The sequence below is a fragment of the Antennarius striatus genome, chromosome 22 (assembly GCF_040054535.1).
Source record: "Antennarius striatus isolate MH-2024 chromosome 22, ASM4005453v1, whole genome shotgun sequence".
Taxonomy (NCBI): domain Eukaryota; kingdom Metazoa; phylum Chordata; class Actinopteri; order Lophiiformes; family Antennariidae; genus Antennarius; species Antennarius striatus.
Genome location: NC_090797.1, coordinates 8,440,463 through 8,467,775, shown reverse-complemented (window position 1 = coordinate 8,467,775; position 27,313 = coordinate 8,440,463). Strand labels below are relative to the sequence as shown.

Here is a 27,313-nt window from a genome sequence, read left to right as displayed (position 1 = left end):
TAATGATCAAATTAAAAATGATAACAATAATATTCCAGATTATAGGGGTCGTATAGTAAACCCACCATGGGACTATTCTTTAGATGCACGGACACAGTGGGGAACCTGAGCTGCCTTTTTCAAGGTTTACACCCTGATATGATGTGATGCAGCTCCCTCTGTATGCCAGGACCTGCTGATGCCTTTATTCATCACTATTGATTAGATGCTGGCTTTAAATTTTCCATTAATAAGCTCATCAGTCATTTTTCACCTGCCCTGGCATGTTGTCTTTGATGTCTGTGGAAGCAGAGCATTTTCTTTTGAAGGACCCAGCTTTGTCCTGACCACAGTGTGAAACACTCCTCTGCACTCAGCATTTGCAGGATCTCTCCATCTGCTGTCTGTATCACACTCTCTAATGACTTAACACTCTTTGCACCCAATACAAGCTGCGTTTACTGAAACTGAGCTCCCACACACATGCTAATACACACACAAACATTTTATAGAGACCTGATGGTATACTGACATGTTAAAGCTGCTTCTGTCAGCTTCACAAGGAGGAGTCTGTATGTATTGTTGTTTTCATCAATTAATACATTGGTTATTTTTCACAGGCATTGGTTGGTCAACATTCATTAACTTTTTCTTTAGGTTGGCAGTAAATACAACGCAGACATCTACGTATGTTCCTATATAATGACATTATCATCTGTTTGGAGTATGTGCCCATGTAATGACAATAAATCCACATTTACTCGTATTTTTAGGGGGTACTCAGCATGAACTTTTTGTCAAAGAGCTCCAAAAAGCACAGATGATAACAGCGGGAGTGAAAAGAAAAAAAAAGAAAAAAACAGCACAGTTATGGTCTAGAAAACGAAAACACAGAAGGATGCTGCAAGGATGTCAAATAGTCAGTGGATCCATGTTAAATACAAATAAAGTCATTATAATCACATCAAAATAACAAGAAATAGAATATATCCAAAAGAAACCAAACAAAAACGAAAAATACATTTGATTTGCAAATACAGTGATTCCCAATCAATTACATTTTTTTTTCAATAAAAATGTGAAACCTGTATGTTAGTTTTTGAGCTTGGAGTCTCAGTGGCTAATTCTGATGATTTAGGCAATAAAAAGCTTTGTTTTCGAGCTGTTATGTTCAAGTGGACATTTAAACGCAGTAATCCCTCGCGCATTCGCGCATCGACACACACGACTTCAACTCATCCCGGATTTTTAAGCGGGTAGTCACACGATACTGTACGCGCATTCTATTGGCTGATAGCATCTGAAAGTGCGCTATGTTCCATGAGTCTTGGAAAGCAGCGCACTTCCGTGAAACAGGAGTGCTTTAAACAGTCGATAAGAATGTGGGAAAAGGGAATAAAGATAGACGTGGTTTAATATCAGTATGGGAAGGGTTCAAAAAACGTTTAAATTACCATAAATAATAAGATAAATACTTCGGCGCTATATTGCGGAATTCGTTATTCACGTGTGGTTCCTGGAACGTATTAACCGCGAGGGCACATTGTATCTCTAAATAGGTAACTGGCACTCATCTCTGTAAATGCTCAAATGAAGTGATTGGTGTGATTTGAGATAGTTTGATTGGGTTTAAGATAAAACAAGCCTTTATTTGTCTCCCAGTGGGGAAATTCACCCCTCATGGAGCGCAAAAATAAGCTCTTCCTTGTGGCCCCCCTTTGGGCTGCTGATGGTTTCAGGCCAGCCAGCCAGAAAGTCTAGTTTGTCTCCTCTCAGGTTTCACCAAAGTGTGATTTCAGTAGAGCTGTACAGCGACATGTGTTACAACAAAAAAGACAAGGAGGTATATTTTTTTCAGACAATTGAACAAACTGCTCTTTGGCAGCAAGACAAGGTTCTGGATAGGGAGTACAACAAATCAATGCTGGTTTAAGTTAAGAGCAGGATGCTTCATTTTTCATGTCACTGAGCTCGAGGAGATGAAAACACATCGACACGAGCACTAAAGTAACTCTATAGGTATTGCAGAATTAGGATTGTGTCTAGTGAATTTAGTTTTAAACCTGCTGATTTAATAGTATAAAAACATCAAAATGTTCTGCAGCAGAACTCTTCACTCAAATCCAATGCTGTTCATAGTATGGTTAGCTGTGCACCTGTAAAGCTATGTTGATTGCGCGTTATATATGAATTTTGAACATTTTTAAGGTTTCTGAAACTTTTGAAATAGTGAAAATAAGAGATAAAGTTGAATTTTGGGGTAAGAAAAAGTAAATAATGTGCATTAGGTGAATCTGATGGGAATTCTTGTTATTGTCCTGAATCAAAGCCGACTGATAGCTGAGCTAAATTATTTGACATTTTCTGGGCTCACATTACAGCAATACAGTACCTGTGTCTGGCATCTGGTAGAGAGAGGAGACTTTCCAGCCTGCTCTCAGATTATCTCAGACAAGATTGATAAATGGAATTAATATTTTGGCTGTGAAAAGATGGCAGAAAATCATGTAACTCCAATTTCTGACATGACGCCAATGAGGCCCAATAATGTCCAATAAAGCTTGAGCTGATATCAATTATGACAGACATTTTTGAAAACAATTCAAAAACAGTCATTTAAAATCGGTAAAGCAGCATTTCGAATGTTGCATTAAGGTGCATCTGCTTCCCCTGAGATCATGTGAACAAGGCGGTACCTCAAATCCTCTCATGTAATGAACGTGATGTCCTACGGTGTTTGATGGCAAGTTACTTTCAAACGATGTATGTGCATGTTTGGGAGATGATCTGTGAAGTTATTATCACTTTCATGTAAAATGTGATGTGATTATAAAATCGGTGAGGATTTTAAGAGTCCTGTATCAGACTAGGTTATGACAGGCTTAATACTGAGTCCAGGATTATTTAAGGCGTACTAGCTTGTGGTTGTGTACAAAAGTCAACCTACTTAACTAGTTGTTTTCTTGTTATCTTGGCTGGATGATCATTTGGTAGTGTTTAATTCCAAATCAGAAGCTGCTGCAGTGATGCTTCAGAATAGCTACCGCTTTTCCAGTCATTGTCATTCATTTAGCACATCAATCTGACCCCATTGTTAGTTCCAGCTGGTTGACTCGGACATTCCTGCAACCAGAAAAGAATGTTTGAAAAAGCAGTCCCTCTGAGAAATTACAGAGATGTGGGCGATGATTCAGAATCAGTAACCAGGATAACTCGGCCAATATGTTTGTTTCTACCTGGAGAGCAGCTCTACCTCCAAGACATATTTAACTTCATCTAAAAAATGTCACTGATGTACCTGGAGAAAAAAACATTCTTTCAGTGATTTTCACCACTTTGTTCACCTCCTCTGTCTCCCCTGCATTTGATCACCTGCGGCTCTCCGCTTTCACTTTCCAAAGTCTTCCCCTCACCTCCTTTCTTCAACCTTGCTCCCTAAGGAGCGTGCTCACTGTGCGCTGCCATCCATCAGGCTTGTCATCGGTCGCTCCAGGGCGGTTGCCGAGCACTGCGTGGGACTCGGCTCATTTCCCTGCTCTGATTATCCCAGCCTGCTCAGCGGGAACGAGCCCCTGCCACTCTGGCCTTCGTCGCCCCCACTTCCACCTCCTCTTCTTCCTCTTCTTCTTCTCTGTTTCCCTCTATTCCACATTCTTCTCCTGCTTCAGATAGAGCAATTATTTCACTCCCACTTCTTTGTGATTGTGTCACCTCTCTGTTCCTCCTACACAGTACAGACCGACATGTATATACTTTAAAGGTCCCCTAATATGCATTTTTTTATGTGTGTGTGTGTGTGTGTGTGTGTGTGTGTGTGTGTTGTGTGTGTGTTGTGTGTGTGTATGTGTACAGACCCTGAACACAGAAACACACACAGGGGGCCTGTACGCATGCAGGGGAGGTAGAGTGGCGGGCAGCCCCTTTGTGGAGCGCCCAAATGTGCAGCTTGTAAGAGGGACGGCGCCTTGTTCAAGGGCGCCTCGGCAGTTTTCCGGAGGCGAACTGAAACTTCCCACTGTCAGCTCACACTCCGGGTGTTTTTCTTTTAGGCGGGAGCGGGAATCGAACGGGCAATCTTGGAATGTTGGACGATCCGCTCTACCGCCCGCTCTACCACTGAGCCACTGCCGCCCAAGGCTTGGAATGAGTGATAAATTCACCTCTTGATTTCTGCCTGGATTGTTTCAAATTCAGGGTTTAGGTCAGTTGAACATAACCCTTGACTGGTCACAGTGATTATCTATAAGGTTGTAAATAAAGGCTGAGGCTGTTTGTTAATGAGCAGTGTAGTCGCTTTGGATACACGCAGCTCTGAGATCAATTAGACGAGCTAAAGCTGCTTTCATTCATCAAAAAACACAACAATGAAACTGGTTGTGTTCGCGCACACACACACACACACACACACACACACACACACACACACACACACACACACACACACACAGGCTACATAAATACCTGAATGAAGCCGCCAAATATTAGCTGACTTCAATAGCTTGTGAGAAACTTTCAGTGTCTGACTCTGAGCCAGGTCATTGCCACACACTGCTACCTTAGCTTTACCACACCCTTATCCGGGGAAAGGACATGTCAATCAATCAAATATGGCTGGGGATATGTCAATCACTCTGTCAATTACTCCTGTTGTTATGTCAACACTGGAGCTGTGACCAAATGGAACGTGATGATGCTGTCAAGCCAAAAATTCCAAAAGATTCCAAATATTTTTTGATGCAGGAAAGTGTTTGTTTTCCAGATTCTAGGAGTTGTTAGAGGGACCTGAAAAAAATCTGTTTCTAAATATGCATGCATGTTCACTGTGTTACCTTCCCAAAGGCTTTGGGAAAGCCAGGCTTTCAAGAAAGATGAAAAGAAATGCTTATTGAAAGGGTTTTGTGGCAGTATGAGATCCCCTGACGGTCTAACAGCTTTTGCCTTTTCTGTTAAAACACTCTCCAGGTGGATTTTGACAGTTAAATAAATGTGGTGATCAGGTCCTGCTGCGAGCAGCAGTGACATACACTGTTCATTTAATTATATGGAAGTGGAGATGTCTCCAACAGAACATCCCTCAAATGGATTATCTGCTTTTAAAATTCGTTAAGTTCAAAATTGTCTGTGTGAATATGTACATTACATTATCTTCTATAGCAGTGGTCCCCCATGAAGTTCTCATGAAAGTTGAAAGAGATGTTTTCTGTCACGTTTTACCTTGGGGTGGCTGTGTCTCCGGAGGTCCCAGCAAAGAGGCTTCTTCAGTTCTAGACCTCACACACAGACTGCAGAGTCTTGTATGTTCTTCCCTTGTCTGTGTGGATTCCCCACTTCCAAAACATGCACCTTAGGTGAATTAGTCACATCAAATGTTCTGTAGGTGTGAGTGTGTGTGATTGTTTGTCTTTCACATGGCACCACAACGAGCTGGCATCTTATCCAGGGTGTACCCCATCTCTCACCCATAACCAGCTGAGATAGGCTCCAGCAGACACATGATGCAAAGGGTGGATACAAGAGGATAGATACAAGATAGAAAGATGAAACAAAAGCCGTTATATTCAGGGAGGCAAGGGGATGAAAATTAGATCACAACATTGACCTTGAAAAACTAGGTCAAAGTTACATTTTCACTTTTATACCTTTTTAGGCACACATCTCTGAAACCTCATGACAAATAGAATGCACCAGCTACATGTTGGATCATAGGTCTTTTATTAAGTATTTTGAATTCAGGGGTGTCGCGGGATGTTGCAGTCTCTGACCGCCTTGGTTGTAGTTATACATTAGAATTAGTCTTTAATCATGAATTTGAGCACTAGATTCATGTGCAGGCCACCACAAATGTGCAAACATGACTTCAAGAGAACCAACCCAAGTGAGGTTCTTTTTTTGCTGCATTTCAGGAGCTTCACAAGGCCTTGACAGCCCTGGCTCCCTGAAGGCTCCTCCAAAACGCCGGCTCTCACATTCAACTAAGGAAGTTCATTTGGCATGGCTGCTCCCAGGCTTGAGCTGGCCTACATAAAAACCCAGTCTGCACAACCAAGATGATGAAAAAGTCTGGCCTGCCTCAACCTCATATCCAGCTAGCCACGATATTCTGAGTCCCCAGACAAGGCTGTGGAGATCCACTGAGGGGCTGTATCATCTACAGGCCGTATTTGCCGTCTACGGGTCCACTTTCACTCAGTTAATGTCATGACCCCATCTGTAGCTGACTCGCAAGCCATTCAATGACACACATGAGACAGCAGGCAGCAGTGGTCATTTGGGGCACTTTAATGGCAGTAACTTGTCTATGGCCCAAATAGGCATTGAGGGGAAACATGCCTCAGTGCATTTAATTACTGTCTGCATGGAGATTTTCAGCTATAAAATAGACATAGAGTAAACTACCTCCTGTTATAATCATGCAGGAATAATTGTTTGCAACAGGCTAAAAGAGAGCAGAAACCTCAAGTTATATATGCAGTTTTTGTCTGGTATTCTTATTTTCTTCAAGTTGCTTGTACAAACTATTTTCCCAGAACACTCCCTTTGTGACCACACTTACTCCCTTGTCCAACCCAAAAAGAAAATAAAGAAAGGAACCACATTATGTGGAAAGATAAAAACATCTCACTACGTGAACGTAGATGACTGTAGATAAAGTACTGTATAATAGTGATGCTACGCTACTATACATCAGATATGAGTATACTCCAATACAGTACTTGCCAGATCATCTGACAGTGTCTGATATCCTCCTGCAAAACAATTAAGAATAAGGAGTGTCTGTATCTATCAATTTTTCTAATGTTCTGAGACAGGATATTATACAGTCGTGCAATTTTCTATGATTTAACAAGTGCGCTTCAGGACAGGATTGAAGATTCTCTTAAGGTTTGTTTTTATACAACAATGTTGAAAATAAGTACATTGACATTAACCGTTTGATACATAGGTAATGTCACTTCATTGTGATGTACTTTATAAATGTAAGACACAGGTTCAAGGTTTCATTATTTATTACTTCTGTGTCTTAACTTCAGAAAAACTCATCAGATCTATGCCACATGTGGACATTTATGTGTCTTGATGAACTTTGGATGGATGGATATGGATGGATGGATGTTTATATGAATAGACAAAAATATATATCACCGACTATTATGCATGGGTTTTATGAGGGTGATTAAGTGGGTGTGTGACAGAACAGTCAGAGCTACTCCACACTGTTATTATTTCCAAAGCCTCAGAAAAAGCAGAAATGTGTTCTTTTTTCAGGTCCAGCTGTTACAGTTTGTGCAGGAAATGAATGCAATATTTGTTTCATGAAAGGTTACATCTGCAGATCTGGTGCTAGGGGATAATTGTCTTTGATATTAAAGGAATTGGTGGAGTGCAACCGAATGGCTGTATAATCATTATCTGTCCTGACTGAACGTCTGACACGATCACCCTGAATCTATAAAACTTAAAGGTTAAGAGTACAAATCACAGCACAAGCGCTGCAGATTGACTGTGGTACAAGGACACACACACAGTCTAATGATGCTGTATTTTTTCCTATTCTCGACCCAACCTAAAAGATCAAAGCAACAATGAGTTGATAGTGATAAAGCATAGTCTGTTTAGCTGATTCCTGTAATTCCCTTATTTGTTGTACCACAGAGCTCCAAACAACAAACATCTTCCTGGCACATATAGTTGTCTGGAGATGAGGTAGTCAACAATCCAGGACACTACAGGATGGGCGACCTGCATTGCCGTCAACTTCTCACCTTGAAGAGTCAGCGGGATGGTGTTGAAGGCACTAGAGAGGTCAAAAAACATGACTCTCATGGTGCTAACTGCCTTGTCCAGATGACGGTAGACACAGTTCAGAAGATATACGATTGCATCCTCTACTCAAACACGGGGCTGTTAGGCAAATGCAGCTTGAGTGGTCATTAATTTTAACACATTTTTGGTTCATTGTTTGTGCTTTTTAGAATATGACTATTTTGTTCAGTGTCACAGCTATCATTAGCATCATGTTTGACCACTGTTTTGGGGACACCCAAAAACGCTGTTTATATTATACCTGTTCAGTACAATACAACAAGAAGACAATTAGTAACTTTCAAGAGAGCATTGTGAATCTCTCTGGAACGCTAATGATAAAAACACTCCTTCACAAACATGACTGCAACTGTGCAACACTGAACTCCACACAGGATCCCTAAGTGGTGTTGTTGGAAAACAGAATATTTTGACACCAAGTTACTCATTACTGTGATGCCTCAGATGACCTCTTTCTGTCTTCTTTATATCTTCAAGTTATTCCAACTTGTTGGGTCAGTCCCTACGCACTGAGACGTCTGTGTTCATGCTGTCCCACAAAACTGCTTACCCAGACGCCATGATAGTCCATGTTAATTAGTTTGGTTCCAATTACTGTACATGTTGCTGACTCATGAAAGATGGCTAACATTTGCATCATCACAAACACAGTGACAAATTAGTTCTCTTAACAAAGAGGTTATTAAATTTTTTCCCCAACTTTTTGACTTGAAAGTTCATTTGATCACAGTTTGAAAAGATATCAGGATTGTCTCTTCATTATCTCATCAGTAGTCACAAAACATTTTTCAATTCAACACAATTATTATTAATGAGAAAGAATAATGTTGGATGGATGAATGCCTACAAATGACACAGCAAGTCTACAGTTATGTGGTGTTTAAAACCTTTTTAGTATCAGGTTCTGTGGACTTAACAACCTTTATACAGTCCACTAGTGACTTCCATGTGGTCAAAAAAGAAATGTAAAAAATAGAGAAATCAGAAATGATAACAAAGATTTTGTCAAAGTAGTTCAAAATGAACACTTACTTGTGACAACTATGACCAAAGAATGAGGACCAACCTACAGTATCTGTCCACTGCAACACAGAAACAGGTTCGGACGATATGCATATGTTAAGGAATAGTTGGTTTAAGGTGTGTATGTGAGACACCAGAACACTTACATTCTGGAATGAGTTCAGACAAAAAGATCACTGAAGACCTGGGTTGGTAGAGGGAAGAGATATAGACATCCTTCACAAAGAGGACTGAGGTTTGGGACAGTAATGACTTTTTGTGTAAAATGCTGTACACTCCAGTTGTTTTACCTGAGAATTTATTGTTGCTTTTGTTTTGTGAATTTTTATTTTTTATTTACTGATTAAATTAAGACATTCACTGAAAGTTCTTTTTGAATAAAATACAGGTTTTTATCACCATCAAAAACAAACTACTGGAGCAAATATGCAAGTTAACACACTAGTGATGTTTCCCGTGAGTGTGCTATTGCACTCCACTGCATTGATTCAGTAGAACCTTTCAGATTTAATATCACATTCAAACATACAATTACTTTATAAAACACCATACCCTTTCTTTTAATTATAACGGTAAATTAAACTCATTCCACCTATACGTACTGTACAACATTAGTACTGGCACAACACTTCAACCCATCAAAATGATGACTTTTATTCTTGTTTTATAGTACACTATTTGATCTCTGCTGCATATTTGAAAAATATTTAATGCTGTGTAGTATTTTACTTGTTATGCAGCATTTCTATGAAGAAATAGCACTACTTTTGAATAAATTTTATTTCTGAGCATTTCTTTTTACTCTTTTTACATTTAACTCTCTATTTGTTTTGTACCTGTAGATATCTTAAAACATGTGTCTGAAAATGTAAAAAAAAAATTAACATCCATCAACATTTTCCTAAAGTCTTGATAGGTTTCCAAAATAAACCCGTAAACAATCCAGCTAAGGTGATTTAAAGCAATGAAGAACAGGCAGCTAAAACTTGCTTGACACACTCACAAACACACCAAACACAGAAATCTGCAGTCACATTACACAACAAGACCACTCAACCTGCCCGTCAAGAATAATCCTCTATTTCCTCAAACAAATACTAAATGCCTAAATTAATCCAACATAGCATTTCAAACATTCAAAACCACACAAACAATTCCTCTCTGTTCTGCATCTGAAGCAGTGTTTATGCCTCTGATAAGCCCTCGGGGCAGCAAAACTCAGTTTGTGCAACAGAAACTGTTTGATTCTTTGACAAGTGTATTTTCAATTAATCCTCTTTTGCATATTTCTCCGCAGACAAAAAAGAAACTCAAGCATAGGATTTCAGATGCCTTCAAAATTCCCCTACATTTGGTTTTTCATGAGAAGTGTGATCAGAACTGATTTCTGAGAAGCTTTGTTGGGAAAAACTTGTTTATTTCCCTTGGCAAACTCGCTGCATGAGCACACATCGTGTTGTTTGTGTATATACTTCAGTGATTAATGGTGTCAGGCGCAAAACACAGAGCAGTATCCATAAGGTGTAAAGGTTCATGCACGCAGGAGCAGGCACAATGACAACAACATGGAGCAGCTGACTCTAGGGACAGTCTGACAGCGAAGGAAGAAAGTGGCCTATTTGGTCCTGTAGAATAAATGATATGCTAAAGATGGCTCAGACACACAACAATACAACAATGTCAAACATCGAAGTTTTGCAGGTTGAGAAGTGATGGGAACAGATACAAAGGAAGGTGCAGCACGTTCATGTCTATGTTCAAAAATAAGCAGTGGTGTTACAAGGAGCATCATTTTCCTCCACCCATGGCACAATAATTTCTTCTCTGCATGTATTTTACTCCTTCAAATCACATTATTTGTCTCCCGTGTATCTTTCCGACAGCTAACTATAAACAGTGGAATCCTGTAGCCTGGTTGGCTCATTTCTTATTTTTGCTGTAATGAAGGTGTTCTGGAGAAAATGAATCACAGGAAATTTATAACTCCGTTTATTTTTTGTGTTAATTAGAAATGATTTTTGCTTAATTTTGAAGGGAATGTTTAATTATCCTTTTATTCATCAATAATATTATATAGTCGTGTATTTTATATTAATTTATCATGGGAATTACCTTTAAATATGTTTATATATTCTTGGATTGTTTTTCCTTTTCTTTAATTTTTTCATTTTCTAAAAATGCATTTATGAAGTTTTCATTGCTGATTATTAACATATTTTATTTTATGTTGTATTTTATTATTTTATTTTGTTTGTATTCTCGTAATTGATTTTTTATTTTATATTTATATCATATAAATACAAAATAAAAAATTGTATGCATACATATTATGTATACAATTGGTCGACACAGTGGCGCAGTGGGTTGGGATGTCATCTCTTATATATTTTTATTTAGTCTTTTATTAATGCAATAGTTATTATTTCTCTATTATTTTAGTGAGGTATTTATTTACTCAATCTTTAAATATTTATTTAGATTTTCTTTTCATATTTTTCAGGGTAATTCCATGGCAAAAAACATAAAACAATCTAAGATGCCTGATGATGGTTTTCTCAATGTGGGTTATCGAAATAAAAGTGTGATACCATAAGGCATGGATGAGATCAATCATTGACAAACAGAACTCATATCATAAAGCACTCCATCAGACACACTCTGTTACCCCATGAGGATGCAGGTATTTATGCTTCGGAGAACACACTCAAAGTTATCGCTGTATTCGAACAGCCAAGGTGAAAACCCTTGAGAGACGACTGGGGAACAGGTAGAGGGTGGGTGGATTGGCTGCAGTGCTCTCATCACTCCTTTTTGGAAATAATCTACAACGTCTCCAGAGCTCTTGTTGACAATTCAGGCTAAAATGGAATTTGAGACTGGCATAAATATGCTGACATATTGAACCTTATATTTTCTTCTCGTCTCGATTTCATTAAGAGCGATGTCATAGAGGCTAATGGAGGCCAATAAAATGTTCTTCATGCAAAAACGGAGCTTGAGTTCAATAACAGGATTGTTACTGAACCCATTAGCGGACTAATTCATACATCTATTCATACTAATCTTCAAATACTCTGCACCAAAAATGTCTCAAATAGCTACATACAAGTCATTCTAAACAAATATCTAACTTTGGGTAAAAATAAAGAATTTAAAGACACCTCACACACACACACACACACACACACACACTTTTGAGATTCTGAGAATTTCATTCTTGAGATTCGATTTTTTTTTTTAAACTTCTTTATTTTTTTGAAAGGCACAAAAAATGTTTGTGTAACTTTGTGGTTTGATGTAGATTTTCCGCACTGTCATATTGACTCAGTGTGACTCACACATTTACACCAAGTATTCACAAAAATCAGGTCAGGGAGAGAGATGCTACCACCCCCCTGATGATGCATTCATGGGTGAAATACAAGCCACACACAAACTGCATTTAGATGACAGTATAATGCAGCCACTGGGAGAATTTTGAGAGATTGTGGATACTGATGTGTTCTGAGTATGTGTGGAAAATAAAGCAGAAAGATTATATGTTTTGAGTGTGCAGATGCAAAAATAATATCAGGCAGCTGCCTTGTGTTGGCTGTGTATTAGCATAGGTGAATAAGTTGTTTGCGTTGCGCTACGCCCATTAACACAGCGCAATGTGTTTCTGCAGTTAACTGCTGTAAAACTGAGATTACAATGGTTGAAGGTAAAATGGAAATGTTGTGATAATCTGTTATTGCAACCAACAAAAATACACAATAATTTGTAAATCAAGAGGGCAGCAAGTACAACAGATGAGGTGTTATTGTACAAGTTCTTGCTTAGTATTGTTCCAAAATGAAGGTAAAATAGAGAGTGGGATCAACTGATTGATAGAGGGAGCTGGGTTATGTGACAAACCTACCGGTCAGTCTGCATTCCAGCTCTAGAATTGCCTTGAGTTTCGGTTTAAGAAAGAAAGAATGAAATAACTAGCAGAAGCAGGTAAAATGGGCTAACTGTCAACTGCACCTGATAGTCCTTGAAGTCAAAAGGAGATTGTTTCAGAATCCGATCAGATTCTTCCTCCTGGATGCAGGCCCCACAGATTTACAACACGCTGGATGAATAGCTGGCTTTGCCCTTAAAGTTCACGTAACAAGCAGTCAATGAATTCTAGTGTAAACCCACAAAGCCGAGAAATTAGAGAGAAAGGAACGGGAAAGAACCACATTTGACAACTCTACAAAAGGAACCATCGCAGATAATCAATGAATAAAGAAAAAAGTTACAATATTTTAAATTTGTCATTCTAATTTGTTGCCTGACAGGTGGTAAAGAATAGATTTTGATAATGTGTTTGTTGCTGGTACATTATGGAGATGATGTAGATATATGTTGAAAAAACAACAACAACAACTTCAGAGGCAACTACTTCATGTAATATATATAATATGAATGTTGCTGTGCGATTATAATTAAAATAACTACGTAATTATAAAATATATTAAGCCTTTCCATTCCTTCTTTTACAATCTCGAGCCATTCTTGTATTAGTGGTGCTTTTTCCAGACCTCACTTCTGACTGATTTTGTGTGAAATTTAAAATTTGACAGATTTATCTATTTTATTTATGTCAGAACATTTTATTCACCAGATCTTTAGAACTGACGATTGGAATTGATTTCTAAACATCGATACAGTCATGATTGATGTCACTATGTCACCAAACACTTCCACAGGTGTCAGTGAGTGCCCAGACATGTCTGCCTGCACTAAAGCAAGATGTTGACATTTAATCATGATTTAGTATCAGGGTTGTGATGCAACCTGTCCCATCTTGCCGCTACTTGCCTGTTATGTCAACCTAAAAACTGCGTGGTGACGCTCAGCAGGTACGACCAGACAGGTGGTTTAATAAATCAAAAAAAAAACTCCAGGATGTAATCACTGTTTATCGTGTATGCTACAGGTTTACACATGTATTAGGAGATACTTTCTAAACAGAGCAGCCAAGTTTGGCAACGAGCAGTGAGAAAATATTTCTCCACAATATATGTGGTAATAATTCAATCGAGGTTTCGCTTGCAACTTTATTAAGTGCTCTTTTTGAGACCTGAGGGGTGTTTTTCAAGACTCGGTGGGGGGGGGCACCAATAGTTCTTGGTTCCTTGCTCTGTAAGAAAACCCTGCTGTCCATTGATTTCTTAAACGTCTTTCTTTCCCTCAAAGTGTATTTTTCTGCCTTTAACAATACCGTACATTTGGGCAAGATCAATTCCTCGTCCATAATCCTCCACACTTACCAATTTTATCACCTTCAACAGTCAATCCAAACACTTTGGTGCACTAGTATAGCAAGGCGGTAGTGCTATCCAAAGATGTGAGGTTTGACATAACATGAATGAAATCAGTCACTCCTTCAAAGAAGTTCAAGCACTCGGGTCTAGTTTACAGCAAAACTCTAGATGAATAACTTTAATTCCACAGGGAGCACAGTAGTCTCTTTAAATCTCCCACTGCCAACATTTTCTATCAAAACAAAGACGCCTAGTAGTTTAAAGGACTATTGGACTCAAGCGAGACACTGGACCCCTTTGGTTTGAGGGGGGATAAAATAATTTTAAGTTCCCTCTAGGGTCCCTTTGTAGTTGACAAAACATAATACATTCATGTACAGTCCTTTAAATGGATGAAAAACAAACGTAATTTAGCGTCGAGAATGAAGTTTCAGTCAAGAAAATATCATAATCATGGAGTTTTCGTCTATTGCAGTTGAAAAATGTGATGCAGTGCCACACTTTCTCACATGTTAGACACTGCAATGTCCTCCATGTGGCTCCCAAGGGTTAGCTAGTCCATTGCAATTAGTTTAATTGAATTAACTTACTGCCAAATTTTAATTCATTAGTCATCAAATGCATCTGCATTCTATAATTGTTATCTAGCTTTTATAATTTGACATGTCAATAAGTGAAAATACAATACAAACTCTGCTCTAAGTAAAAATAATAATAAAAAGAGAGAGAGAGAGAGAGAAAAGAAATACAGAAACTGGAGAGGATGGGAAATGAGGATGATATGCAGAACATGTCTAATAAGATACCCCCACATGCAAAAGACCGCAAAGTTAAAAATCCCCCAGGGGAGCTGAGAAAAGCCACCAGACACTGACTACTGGAAGCAGAAGTTCTCTGTTTTCTGCAGCTTTCTTTTCTGTCTGTCTCCTAATTGTTATGAAAAGCTCCCTGTGAGTGGGAGGAAACGTTCCTGCCCACACAATAGCAGTGAACATAATTGTTCGATCTTATTTGATTCAAGTTGTGAGCAACTGAATGTCACGAATAGACTAGTGGGACAAGTTTACTGTAGCTGCCTCTCAATAAGCAGTCGAATTGAAACAGCAAAGGCAACAGTTTGAATGAACGAAGGAAGAAACAAAGAAAGCAAAGAAGACAAAGAAAGAAATCAAATAAACAAGTAAACAAATAGTTATGAAGATATAAAAACAGGCAGACGGACAGAAAGACAGAAACAGACAGATAGACGGACGGACGGACAGATAGATATTTTTAGGCTGTTTTGGATATTTGGATTATTTGCTGACTTTCATTTCAGTGAAAGTCAGCAAATAAAGGATATGGAGGATGTGTCCAAATCTGATTTTATAAGAAGCATTGGGACCTTCTCATAAAGGGTTGTTCAACTAAACTCCATTACCCAGCAAGCCCAGTAGCCCCATCATTGGCCTATTTTGTGTCACTGTGGCACCAGATGGTTCTCCCCAGAGCAAGTAGCCTAATTTTCCATCACCACCTGGGAACAGCCAGAAACTGATCCCTCACTCACCTCTCATTAATTAACTGCTGTAGTGGCATGAAGGGGAAGCAGTCAGCCGACGTGGGACGTAACACATGACAGTGAAACTGTAGCTCTATGGGCATGAAGAGAAGGACATAAGCTCTATTTCTAAATGTCCACCTCACTGGCCAGCACCATATTTGGTTCTAATGCTCAGCGTGCCTTTGCTATCTTATTACTCCACAATCAAAACTGTGAAACAAACCGTGTTGCACTGGAGGCGCACAATATCATTTTCAGTATCAATCAACCTATGAATTGTTCTTATTCATATTTTTCATTTTTACTACAAATCCAGTAATTTTCAAAAGCTATTTTCTATTACTAAACCCAAAAACTTCCACCATGGCTGAACAATTCAGTGCATCTGTCCATCCTGTCTCACACCTAAGGCTTTGTGAACAGTGTTTCAGTTGCTTTTGCATAATTAAGGTGAATGTCAAAATTGCTATCTTGAAATGTTAGAGAATGTGGTTAAATTTCTGAAACATTTATTCAAATTCAGACTCAAATTTTACAGCTTCCCCAATTTAAAAAAATTAAAATAAAAATGTAAAATGTACCATTTAATTCAGCCACATATAAACTTGTAAAGAAAATAAACCAAGCTCAAAGGTTCATAACACTTAACAGCTTTACTCAACAATCCTACCATTTACCACTGATATCAAAGTGGCTTTCTTTATAGTCTCTAGTGCATAAAATAAATATAGAAATAACTACATATAAACAGATAAACAGCCATTCCCCTACTGTATATAAGTTACAAAATGCAGTGACAGACCCAATGTGTTTTCACAGATCGAGCTGGCAGAACTGGAGAGCAGTGTCATTTTGACCAGATCTTCTGTGACCGACATAAAGGTTTGTAGCAATTCTCTTCTATCTTAAAAAAGATTGAAGATGCTCATGCTGTCTCTCTCTAAAACAGAGAGACAGCATGAGGTGAGCTTATCAACACGTACGCAAAACATCACAATAGATGCAGATGCTGCTATTTTATGCTTTTCTTTTTTTTTTTACTCCACACAAAAAGCGAAGTGACAGAGGTTTGGGATGATCACTGTGCTAAAAACGTTTTGTAATCATTGTAAAACACCCGGTGACACATTCATTCAGACTGCTTCATTTCTGCTTTCAAACTGACTGAATTACTACATACAAGCCCTTCCTGGTGCATTACTTACAGTTAGTATTACACAAGCATTACACAAGTCAAAGCAGGATAATGAATTATGTGTAAACTACTGGAGAAGAACTAACCATTTATTTTAAATGCTCTAAAAATAAGTTATTGAACCTCCAGAAATAAATCAAATAAACTAACAAAAAACTGTATTCCCCTTTTTGTTGAACTGGTTTTCTATCAGAAGTCAATGTGACAATTTCTATCTAAATATGGATGAGCAAAAAAAGGACTGAGAAAACCCTTTCTTGTTGATTCTGGCAAAGCTTTTAATCGCTCCTGGGAAAACACGGGGGACTGGCTGGTGGAAGCCAAGTCACCATGTTATAGTTTGTGGTAATCTGTGCTTACCAAGGCTCTGAGAGATGTTGGCTAACTCTCAGTGTTCACATTGAACAAACATGTGACCCACCAACATACAGTCCCACATGAGGGCGACGACACAGGCCTGAAAGCAGGCTGAGGTCAGCAGAAGAAACAATGAGTCATCTCAAGCAGACAGAAGTACAAAAAACAAAATCTTTGAAGAATAGAGACAAAGATTTAATGATGACTGCAATACAGGAAGATAGGAAGGTTAATAAATAGATGTCAAATTTTCAAATCTCTTAAAGAACGCAGTTGTTCAAGAAACTACATAAACATATTGTGTACTTTTTCCTTTTGTTGTGTACAATGAACAGTGTGTGTAGGAGTTAACACCGCTATTGTTGAAGGAATACAGGTGCAAAGTGGTGTGAATCAGCGCTAACATTTGCAAACTAAGCTAAGTAGTTTGCTATTTATACACACTTGACAACATAATGGGTTGCATTTTGTCACGATCTGTTGAAAAGACAGCAAACTACAAGTGACATCCAATGGCAATCAGCGCTACCTGCGACCTGTAATGATCTGAAACTTTTCCAAAATCTGATTGTTTCTTGGGCCATACCTCTTCTCTCCAACAAATTAATTGAAAAAAATATATTAGATAACTTTTTGAATAATCTTTGAAGATAAGTAATCAAAGAAACTGTAGTATCATCCTTGGAGGAGGCAAAAATGTCACCATATAGAAAAAAAAAGTCCTTGTCCTCTCACACAATAGCCATGCCGTCATAGCAGTTTTTATTTCCTCATAAATAATTTTACAGACAGGATTTAAGAACTGTCAAATTCCAATTTGATTTGAGGGGAAGTGTGAGAAGGGATAAACTGAAAAAAATAATCTGAAGGAAAGGAGTCAGTCAAACGACAAGTACCTGTCACCTTCATTCGGTGGGAAACACAGTCAGCAGAGGCAGATGTCAACAGCCACAGTCACAGAGAGCAGAGCCCTCAGTAGTGGCCATCAGATGGAGTAAATACACTGGAAATTAGCTACAACTTTAAAACATCTGTCTTCAGAAAATGCAAGGAATACTGGCAGGGGAGGATAATGAATGCCCTGCTTATAAAAAGAAATAAGATGGTGAAATGATGCAAGTTTGTGAACCCATTTCATAATTCAGCAACATTAGAGCTGCATAGCAATGAGTAAACAAATCACACTTGAATATACATATTTGCTTTAACAATAAGTCATGGTCAGACAACAATCTGTACACTTAATTTTTCCACCAGAATGAACTTAGTAAATTTAGTTTTGTTTCTGATTCTAGTACAATTACCCTCTTTGACAAAATGAGGACATTTGAGGCAAACATCCTCTGTGCCAGCCAATGGTTCTAAAACGAATCGTGAAAATTTCCTTTCCTCTTTCAATCTGACATCCGCATTCCATTCCAAGAAAGACCCAGTATTTCAAAAAAAACAAAGTTCTCACTACTGGGCAATAGCTTGACTCATGCCATAACGTCATCTTGAGGCATTCAAGTATTTTCACATTCACTTTGATATTAGCCACTGATTTCTGCAGAGCTGGAATTTATTGTGCCAAATATCAGTCAGGTTGTTTTCTGAAGTGCTAAGAAGAGTCTTGACAACAACAAAAATTCAAAAACCTGTCTTTTTGTGCTTATGGTGTGATCAAAAGCATCAAGTAGTTCAAAGAACCACAGGCTTGAAGAAATGCGAGCGAACAACGTGATAATACACACATCGGAGGAGAGGATACGGCGCGGCTTGTAAGACACAAAATTTTAACACAAATGCAATCTGTCTGATTAAAGCATCACAACATTGTGCTATAGCCCACAGCAGTTGATCCAGCCATACAGAAGGTTTTATTTCAGGTACTGGAGTTTGCAGATGATTTTTGATATTTCTGATACCAGCTCTATGGAGGTAGAGTGTCTTCCAATACAAGTAACCCTCTAGTGCAACAAGCAAGTCAGTGGACCATTGCAAAACCTTTGAGAAACTTAATTCTGATTCATATAGTTCCATTTAAAGTGCTGCAGAAATGTATAACAATGTCTTTTATGATCTTTCTCAAAAATAAAGCAAACTTCCAACATGGCTGAATCATCAAGGCTTTAAGATGATGTTAATGCGAAGTAACTTTCTGAGAGACTGTGAACATCATCTGTGACACTTTTGACAGAAAAAAAATCCCACTTCGTGAAATGAAGTGCAGAAAAACTGTAACTACGCTTCAGATTAAAGCAGGAGTGGCATCCCAACTGATGTGTATTCCTATCTCCCTCAAGGATACAAGTGTTGAATCAGGTTTGTGTGCTGCTGACAGATAACATCAAACAGCACAATTTCTTCTGACAGCCTTTGTCGCACAAATTGTACTGGTATCAAAGGAGCCCAGTCGATCTCCAGACTGGATGTGTATCATCTCATCTCACCGTGGCATCAGTTGGATGCATCTACAAACACAGCGAACTCCAAACGGCCACCTGTTGCACCGACTTCATACCAGTGGAACAGGGTCAAGGGTCGACAGCAGGAGCTGAGTACTACGCAACAGCACTTTGACGTCTTTCGACACGGTCACAATCAAGGCGTGAAATGCATGAGAAATGAAAGGGAAAAGACTTAGCAAAAGACATGCACATTCCTGATGTCCTTTTACTATCTAGACAAACCTAGAAAGCCCTCACCAAACCAGAGCAACTCTCCTAAACGAATCAGCAGATTATCTATTGTTGCATTATGGCACCAACAGATAACAACATCACATGGTTGATTTTGATTTATCCACCTTATCCCTTGGCCTGCATTAAATCTCAGCATCTGGACTCATGTTGTGATCACATTTCAAAAACGACACTTCAGATCAATTTCTCATTTCAATAAAACTTCTTACACAGATGCATGAAATCCATCTGAATGCTACATTATCTCAGCTGCACATCTGTTAACATACTGCAACCAATTTGTATGGGCCCACCGCAAATGGATACATTAGTCTCTCAGATCCAGACTGTGTACTGCGATTCACTGGCGATGCATTCAGGGTGTACCCCACTTCTCGCCTGTAGCAAGCTGTGATAGTCTCCAAAGTTACTCGTGACGTGCAAGGCGGAAAAAACAATCTGGATCAATAGATCCAGTTTGTTCACAATAATATGGGTTGTCCACATTGCAAACTGTAAAATTTCCCGAGTATTGATTTCTCCTGAAATTCATTGCTTGCTTCTTTCATTTTACTCTCTTTGTTTTTCTTTGCTTGATTTGTTTTTTGTTGTAATGGATGCCCAGGTACTGCTTTTATCTTTTTTTCACAATATTTGTAAAAGCCACATTTTCCCTAAATAACTACCACATAAACAAAGTCATCAGCAGCACTACAGCATGAAGTAGAGCAGAGAAGATTCCTCCTATGTGTCATCTTTTGTTGTTGCCTTGACGATGAAGTGTCCGACACTGTCCATTTTGGTTCCACCAGTTTGCCAACAAGTCACAGTACACAGAAAGAAGAAAAGATGACATTAAAAACATAAAGACATATAAAATACATAGTTGACTGTACACATACAGTCTTCTAAAATAAATCCAGGATGAGTCAAGATATAATGAGTTTGGATGAGATAAGAAACCAAATGTTCTGTACGTCGGCCAAAACAGAAAACGCTGTTGTTCTGAAGCATTTAGTCTTCAATGAATTTTTATGTTTCAAGCTGTTCCTGATTTTCACCTATGGCAAGGATGAAAAAGTGTTGACATCGAAGACAACTGACATAAATAACTTCTTTACCTCACAGTAAAGAACCTCAACAGGTCTGATTGTCAAGGAGACGTTTTATCTTTGCCACACAAGTCGATCAAATCAAACTTGCAGATGTGGACCTGCAGAAATTAAAAACGACTGAGAAGAATCATCGTCTTTGTGCTCCCTGGTGTTTTCCGTAGCTAATTTCTAATCCTAATGACTACCCGATAAGCATAAGTGTTAATTAAAGAGCTGCATAATAATATCTCTGAGGGACCTGTGCCAATCCATCCTCAGCACCACCTCCAGCTGACACTCAGCCTGGGTCCTCCTACAGTTTGCTCCCTCACAGCATTGAGATTCAGTGCTCCCACACTTGTCTCATTATCTCACCCTGACCCAGTGCTTTCACCTAGTTTCTGGAAAAAGATTCCACACTGCGATGACACAGAAGTAATAAAATCACAATATTTTTGGCTTGTCCCTTTTGCCTACAGCAGAGTATTACATGCTTTTGGACTCCCTTCAAGGGAAATCACCTAGAAGCAAATGAAATGAAAGTCAATATTATCACAAAACCACCAGCATTGGGGAAAGCTAGAGAAGGATGCAACTCATGAAATACATCCTGGCTATGAAAACAACTTCACATAACTTTTCAGTTGTTGATTAGTGCTCAAAATGAAGCGTGGCGGTAGTGTCTCTGTACCGTTGTCAGATTTATTAAATTACCATGACATAAAAATCCATCACAACAAGCTTGCACGTCCGGGTGCTCACAACTCCATCAGCACAAAGACAATCTGTCAGCTCATCTGCCTGTCCACCCCGAGGAGAGGAAGCACGGGTGGAAAATAATAACAGAGTGGACAACAAAAGGCTTTGCCATAATCGTGTGGTTGAGCTTATTAAAAACCAAAGCGGAGAAAAAAATGGGAACACTGAGCCCACCCTCTGGCAGAGAACACAATAAATATGGTGTGAAAGACAGCAAGTGAAGGAGGGAGAACAGACACCCCACCACTAATTTAATAAACTGACTATAGCAGCCTAAGCAATTCCATTATGTTGTGTCATCTGTCCTGTGGAGGTTGGATCAGTTCCTTAGGGAAGGTCACAAATGACAGAGATAATCAGATACAAACAAGTCATTCAGGATCCCATGTTTAAACGTCGCCCCAGCAGGTCTGGGAGCTCACGGCCACGCTGGTTGTTTCTGATGCCGCTTGTCATGAGGCAGTCAAATATGACTGACAAGATTCAGGAGTCAAAAATGGAGAATCCTTGTTGAGAATGAATTTGAATTGAAGACACTTTCATCTATGATAATAACTTGAAATATGAAAAGATGGGATAATGCATTAAAGATGACTTCTGTATGGTTACAATAAGCACATTTCAATCATAATATTGCATGAAACTGTCCTTCCTTAACCCACAACGTCTCCACCAACCTGTCAACAGTCGGTACAGGTAGTCCTCAAGATACGAACATTCAACTTGCAAACATTCAGAGATACGAACAACCGCAGATCGCCTTATCCAACTGCTGCAATTTCCCTTTCTGCCGCAACTCCTGCTGAGCAGCGTAACATTAACCCCGACTTCATGTGGTCTTTTCAGCTTTCTTTTTGCTGCGTTTCTTTTATCCACATCCCTGTGAACTTCTGAGTAGGAAGCCAACGCACAATGTATGTGTGTGCATGGGCATGTTCGCAAACATCGACACTGCCGAGGATTCAGGTCAGGTTGAAAGTTAGAGCCAGCAATGTAGACTATAGACTACCTGTAAGAACACTGTCACAACCTCAGTCTTTAAATTATTGACGGGCTGTCTCCCTGCAGGAGACAAATGATGGTAGGAACCAATATTTTCAGATTAGGTTCTGCATGGAAATATTAACTGAGGCTAACGCTGAATTCTGAATGTTTTGATATTCAATATTAACTATTGGTTGAGTTAACTGAGAAACTTAGGCTTAGCCTCGACACCCCTGAAGATAAAATACATTCAGTGGAGGTTAAATGACAGTACAGTACGGTATTTTATTTCACCATGTGTTGTTTTTATGTCCTGAAATTGTTTCTGGTAAGTCTTAAGGAATAGTACTTTTATATTTCGAGTAGTAATTTCATTTAAATGACCTCAAATGGTGATTATACAGTAATCACTCGCTTGTTCGCCCTTAAAGATGCACGGCTTCACTACATCGCAGATTTTTAGTAGTCACGTGATACCCTACGCGCATGCTATTGGCTGATGGCATCTGGAAGTGCACTGCGTTACAAGACTCACGAAATGCAGCGCACTTCCGTGAAACACAAAAGTGCTTTAAGCAGTCTATAAGAGTGTGGGAAAAGGTAATACAGATAAAAGGTGGTTTAATATCAGCATAGGGAGAGTTCATAAACGTTTAAATTACTGTAAATAATAAAGTAAGTAGTTAGTTGCTATATCGCAGAATTTCGTTTTTCATGGGTGGTCCTCGAAGGCTAACCACGAGTAATTAGGGAATACAGATGATTGAAATTTATTTAATAAGGACTTACGAACAATTCAGCTTACAAACAGCCTCTCTGAAACAATTTTGTTTGTTGATTGAGGACTACCTGTACTTGAAGGCCTACTCTCAATGATAAAAAGAAAAACTAAAACAATTACAATTTACAGCAGGGACAGCAGAACAAAAAGCAAGAGAAGAAAGTCTTTCTTATTTGTCAAAGCAAAGAATGTGTTTGACAGTTCAGTTTGAAATGGCATTTAACCAACTTACTATTCAATAAATGTGCTCAGGGTTCTCGTAGGACCAAGAAACCTGATTATAAAAAGAACAGCATGTGTTAAACCTTCATATTTCTTCTCATTTATGGCCACAGGAGAACCTCGTGTTTTTTCATGTCAACGCAAATTTTACCCTCTTCTTCACCACTGGGAGAAGATGCACTCCAGGGGTGGGAGGGAAGGGAGGTGCAAGCATGGCTCTGCATTCTGTCTACAGAGAAAGTACCTGTTAGCTGCAATTGAAAAGAAATTGCCCAGCAGCAGGTCAGTATCTAAGGACAAAGGTTAGGATAAATGATGGATTAAGAAAATTTCCAAGTGGTTGACCCACACTGAGTTTAAGTGCAGAGGGAAAAAAAGCCTTGACAGAAATTGACAGAAAATTAATGATATGTGCCAAGAAGAAATGACAAACACTTTCAGGTTCCTGTGACTCAAAGATGAAAATTGGTTCCCTTCAAACATTTCATATCATTCTAAAAAGGTTATTTCTGAGTTTTGACCCGTTGGTCAGACACGAAGAAATCTGAAAATGTAATTATGCTGTTTGGGAGACTGCAATCAAGATTTCTCCTCAACAATTAAACCACCAGTTATTTATTGTCTGGTTGGGAATGCGCAGGCCAGCTCGTGATCCGAACAAGTCCCACAAACTTGGACAGTTTTTTTACTTTTATACGACATAACTCAAAACATTGTCCACACATGAAGATGAAAATGTTTCTACAGTTGAATCTTCAGTCTAGGAAGTTGTATTTGAATTTCAAGATGGGTCCGGTTATGACAGCAGATTGGATTCTTTTCGGTTTCTATTTCACCTAAAAATATCAGGCCTTGGGCACATACTTTCACCAAGGCCAAAAAGCCTCTTTCATTTGAATCGAATGTGATCCAAATTCAGATTGATGGCATTATAACGAACAAGGTAGACTGCCCTCCATAAAAAAATATTCAAATCAGGTGGATCTGGATTCTCATTTGAACCCTGACTACTGAACCCCATTCTTCTTTCAGAGGTCTAAATGTTGAGGGAAATTGCCATGTTCAGTGTACCATTGATATTACTATATCATTTGGGTTACTGTCGGACTGATTGTAGGTGAAAGAGGTGAAAGCTTTCAAATCCATTTATCTTCACATTGCTTCTGGAGGAATTTTGTCTGCTGCTTTCATGGAGGAATAGCTCAACCAAAAAAAAAGAGAAGGTAGAACATGTGTAAAACTCCCCCCAACCAAAGCACTTTCTTTTACCTACATTAAATTTTCGTCTAACCGTTGAAAGAAAAGTGTCAGGCAGCAACCATTAGCGAAAGAACCACAATATGATTTTCTGTCTCAGTTTTGCTCTCAGCGAAGGAATAACAGTTTAAATCCCTTCTGCTTTATAGTTTCATAGCCAACTCATCGAGGGCTTTGGATAAGAGGGCCAGCCCACACTGACAGCTTACACATTCTGGAGTGAGACAGTAATAGCATTAAGGCCACACACAATATCAACAGAAATCCTGTTTCTGCAGAGTCACAACTGGCATTTACCACAAAGTACCCAGACTCTCATTCTATCATAAACAATCATTAACATTAACATTCCTGTACGTAATGAAAATTTGGGAACACAACAGTCTCAGAGAAACACCTTGGATCGTTTTCAACCATAAATACTTATTGTGTTAAAGCCTATCGTTGCTGCACAGCTTTGATAACCAGGGCAGTTCCTATTTCAGTAGAGGCGGACCTTGAGGTCTCAGCTGAGGCTGATAAATATTCAACAAACTGTCATGGTTTTTTTTTAGGGGAGTCCAATTATATGAGCTAAATAAGCTACATTTATTCCCCAGTAATTAGTGTTTATATTGGTATTACTTCCCCAACTGTTCTAGACAAAGCAGATTATTATTATGTGCACTGAGATAAAAATGTCAGTTTTCCTCAAAATTAATTGAGGTTTAAATGAAGGTACATATTTGGATCTCATTAATCAGGTCTTTGTTATAACTTTAAATTGTAATTCTATAAAGAGCCACTTGTTACTTGATATAGGAACACAGACATTTGAAATCTGGGGAAAGCTGGATGTGTTTTATCATTTCAGGTGGATTTTCCAGTGGATAGAGAGGGAATAAAAATGTATGTGACACATGGGTATCAAATCACTTTGCGTACCACACACCAATGATTACACACTGATTGCTATCTCAATATTGGTTCTTTCTTTTTCAAAGTTTCTTACCACTTGAGTTCTTGCCACAAATGAGGTGCTGGTAGTGCTGCAGCAGACCCCAGACCTCCGAGTCGTTGTTGATGGCTTGCTCCAGTGACTCCAGCGTAAACTTGGGGATCCCGTTGTCCCTCTCCACCAGCGCGCTGCGCAGGACGCGGCTGAACACCTCTCGGAACAGACTCTCCACGCAGGCGGTAAGGTATATGGCAGCGTGTTCGTGGATCCTGAGGGCCACCCGACTATCCACCATCCACCTGAAGAACTTCCCCACGGAGAACACCAGCCCGCAGCGCTCCGATTTGCCTCGGCTGAACTTGTCCCCGGTGCTCATGTTGTAGAGGGACAGGGCGCTGAGAGCCGCCGCGATGCAGTTGACGGAGATGGTCCATGAGAGGACTACCTTGATGGCGCTCTGGATCTCATGCTTGGTGCATTTTGCGTAACGCAGGCTGAGCCTCTGCGCCTCCCGGGCCACCCTCACCAGAGCGCGGCTGATGAGAGTGGACAGACGCGCCAAGACCTCAGGTGGAGGATTCCCCACCATCAGGTCCTCGTCTTTCCTCAGTGCGCCCTCCACCTCGCCGAGGCTCCATGGCACGTCCTCCAGCTCGGGCAGTTTGGCGCTCTGACCCGAGCAGTCCAGTATCTCCGTGTCCTCCGCCAGGACGGTGTTCACTGTGTCCAAACTATTTTGTCTGCTATGCATAGATCCGGTCAGATGCCAGCAGTTGCCCCCATGCGAAACGGACTGATGTGTGTCAGAGCAGCACAGCGACACGCTGGACGACCTGACAGAGTCCGCGGCTCCACCATAACCAGAATCAAGCGTCAAATCCTCCAGCGTCCTCACGACGGTCTTACTCTTGCCTGCCATAACTGCACCGCATACTGTTGGGTATGCGTGGTCTCCCAGTCAAATGCCACAAACTCGTCCCCTTGCTCGTTCTCAGCCGCCTGTCTGAGGACTTACTTGTATTTCCCAGCTTTCAGAGTGAAAAAGCAACTAATGAGTCTGGACTTTCCCTCTGTCTCTCGGTTGCCGGATGGCTCGGATATCCTCCAGTCCACAACTTCACACGCGTAACGCGGGAGCGCACGACTGCTCCACGCTCACTGCAACAAGCGCAGCGCGGGGTGGACTCCGATGAAGAGGCGGAACCTGCGGCACAGTGAACCAATCCGCTGCTCCATGATCATTGATTGACAGAGATAACCTGCCTGGTACCTTTCAACAGAGGCTACCTGTTAACATGATTGCATATACACGCAACATACCTGCGCCAACTAATCCGTTATTTGTAGTTGTGAAGTGTGGCGCTGATGGATTCTCCCTGAGGAAATACATAAAAGAAATGCACTTTGACAGAAAAAAGT

The 27,313-nt window shown here is 39.6% G+C and overlaps 1 protein-coding gene across 1 annotated transcript in view; it reads right to left on the bottom strand.

Moving 5' to 3' along the window:
* The window catches only part of btbd11a (BTB (POZ) domain containing 11a), a 149,374-nt gene extending 122,159 nt beyond the window's left edge, over nt 1–27,215 (bottom strand). Inside the window, exon 1 of the mRNA XM_068307099.1 lies at nt 25,949–27,215. Coding sequence (XP_068163200.1) covers nt 25,949–26,813 — 865 coding nt within the window. The 5' untranslated portion in view covers nt 26,814–27,215. The remainder of the gene's footprint in view (nt 1–25,948) is intronic.
* Nucleotides 27,216–27,313: the final 98 nt, after the last annotated feature.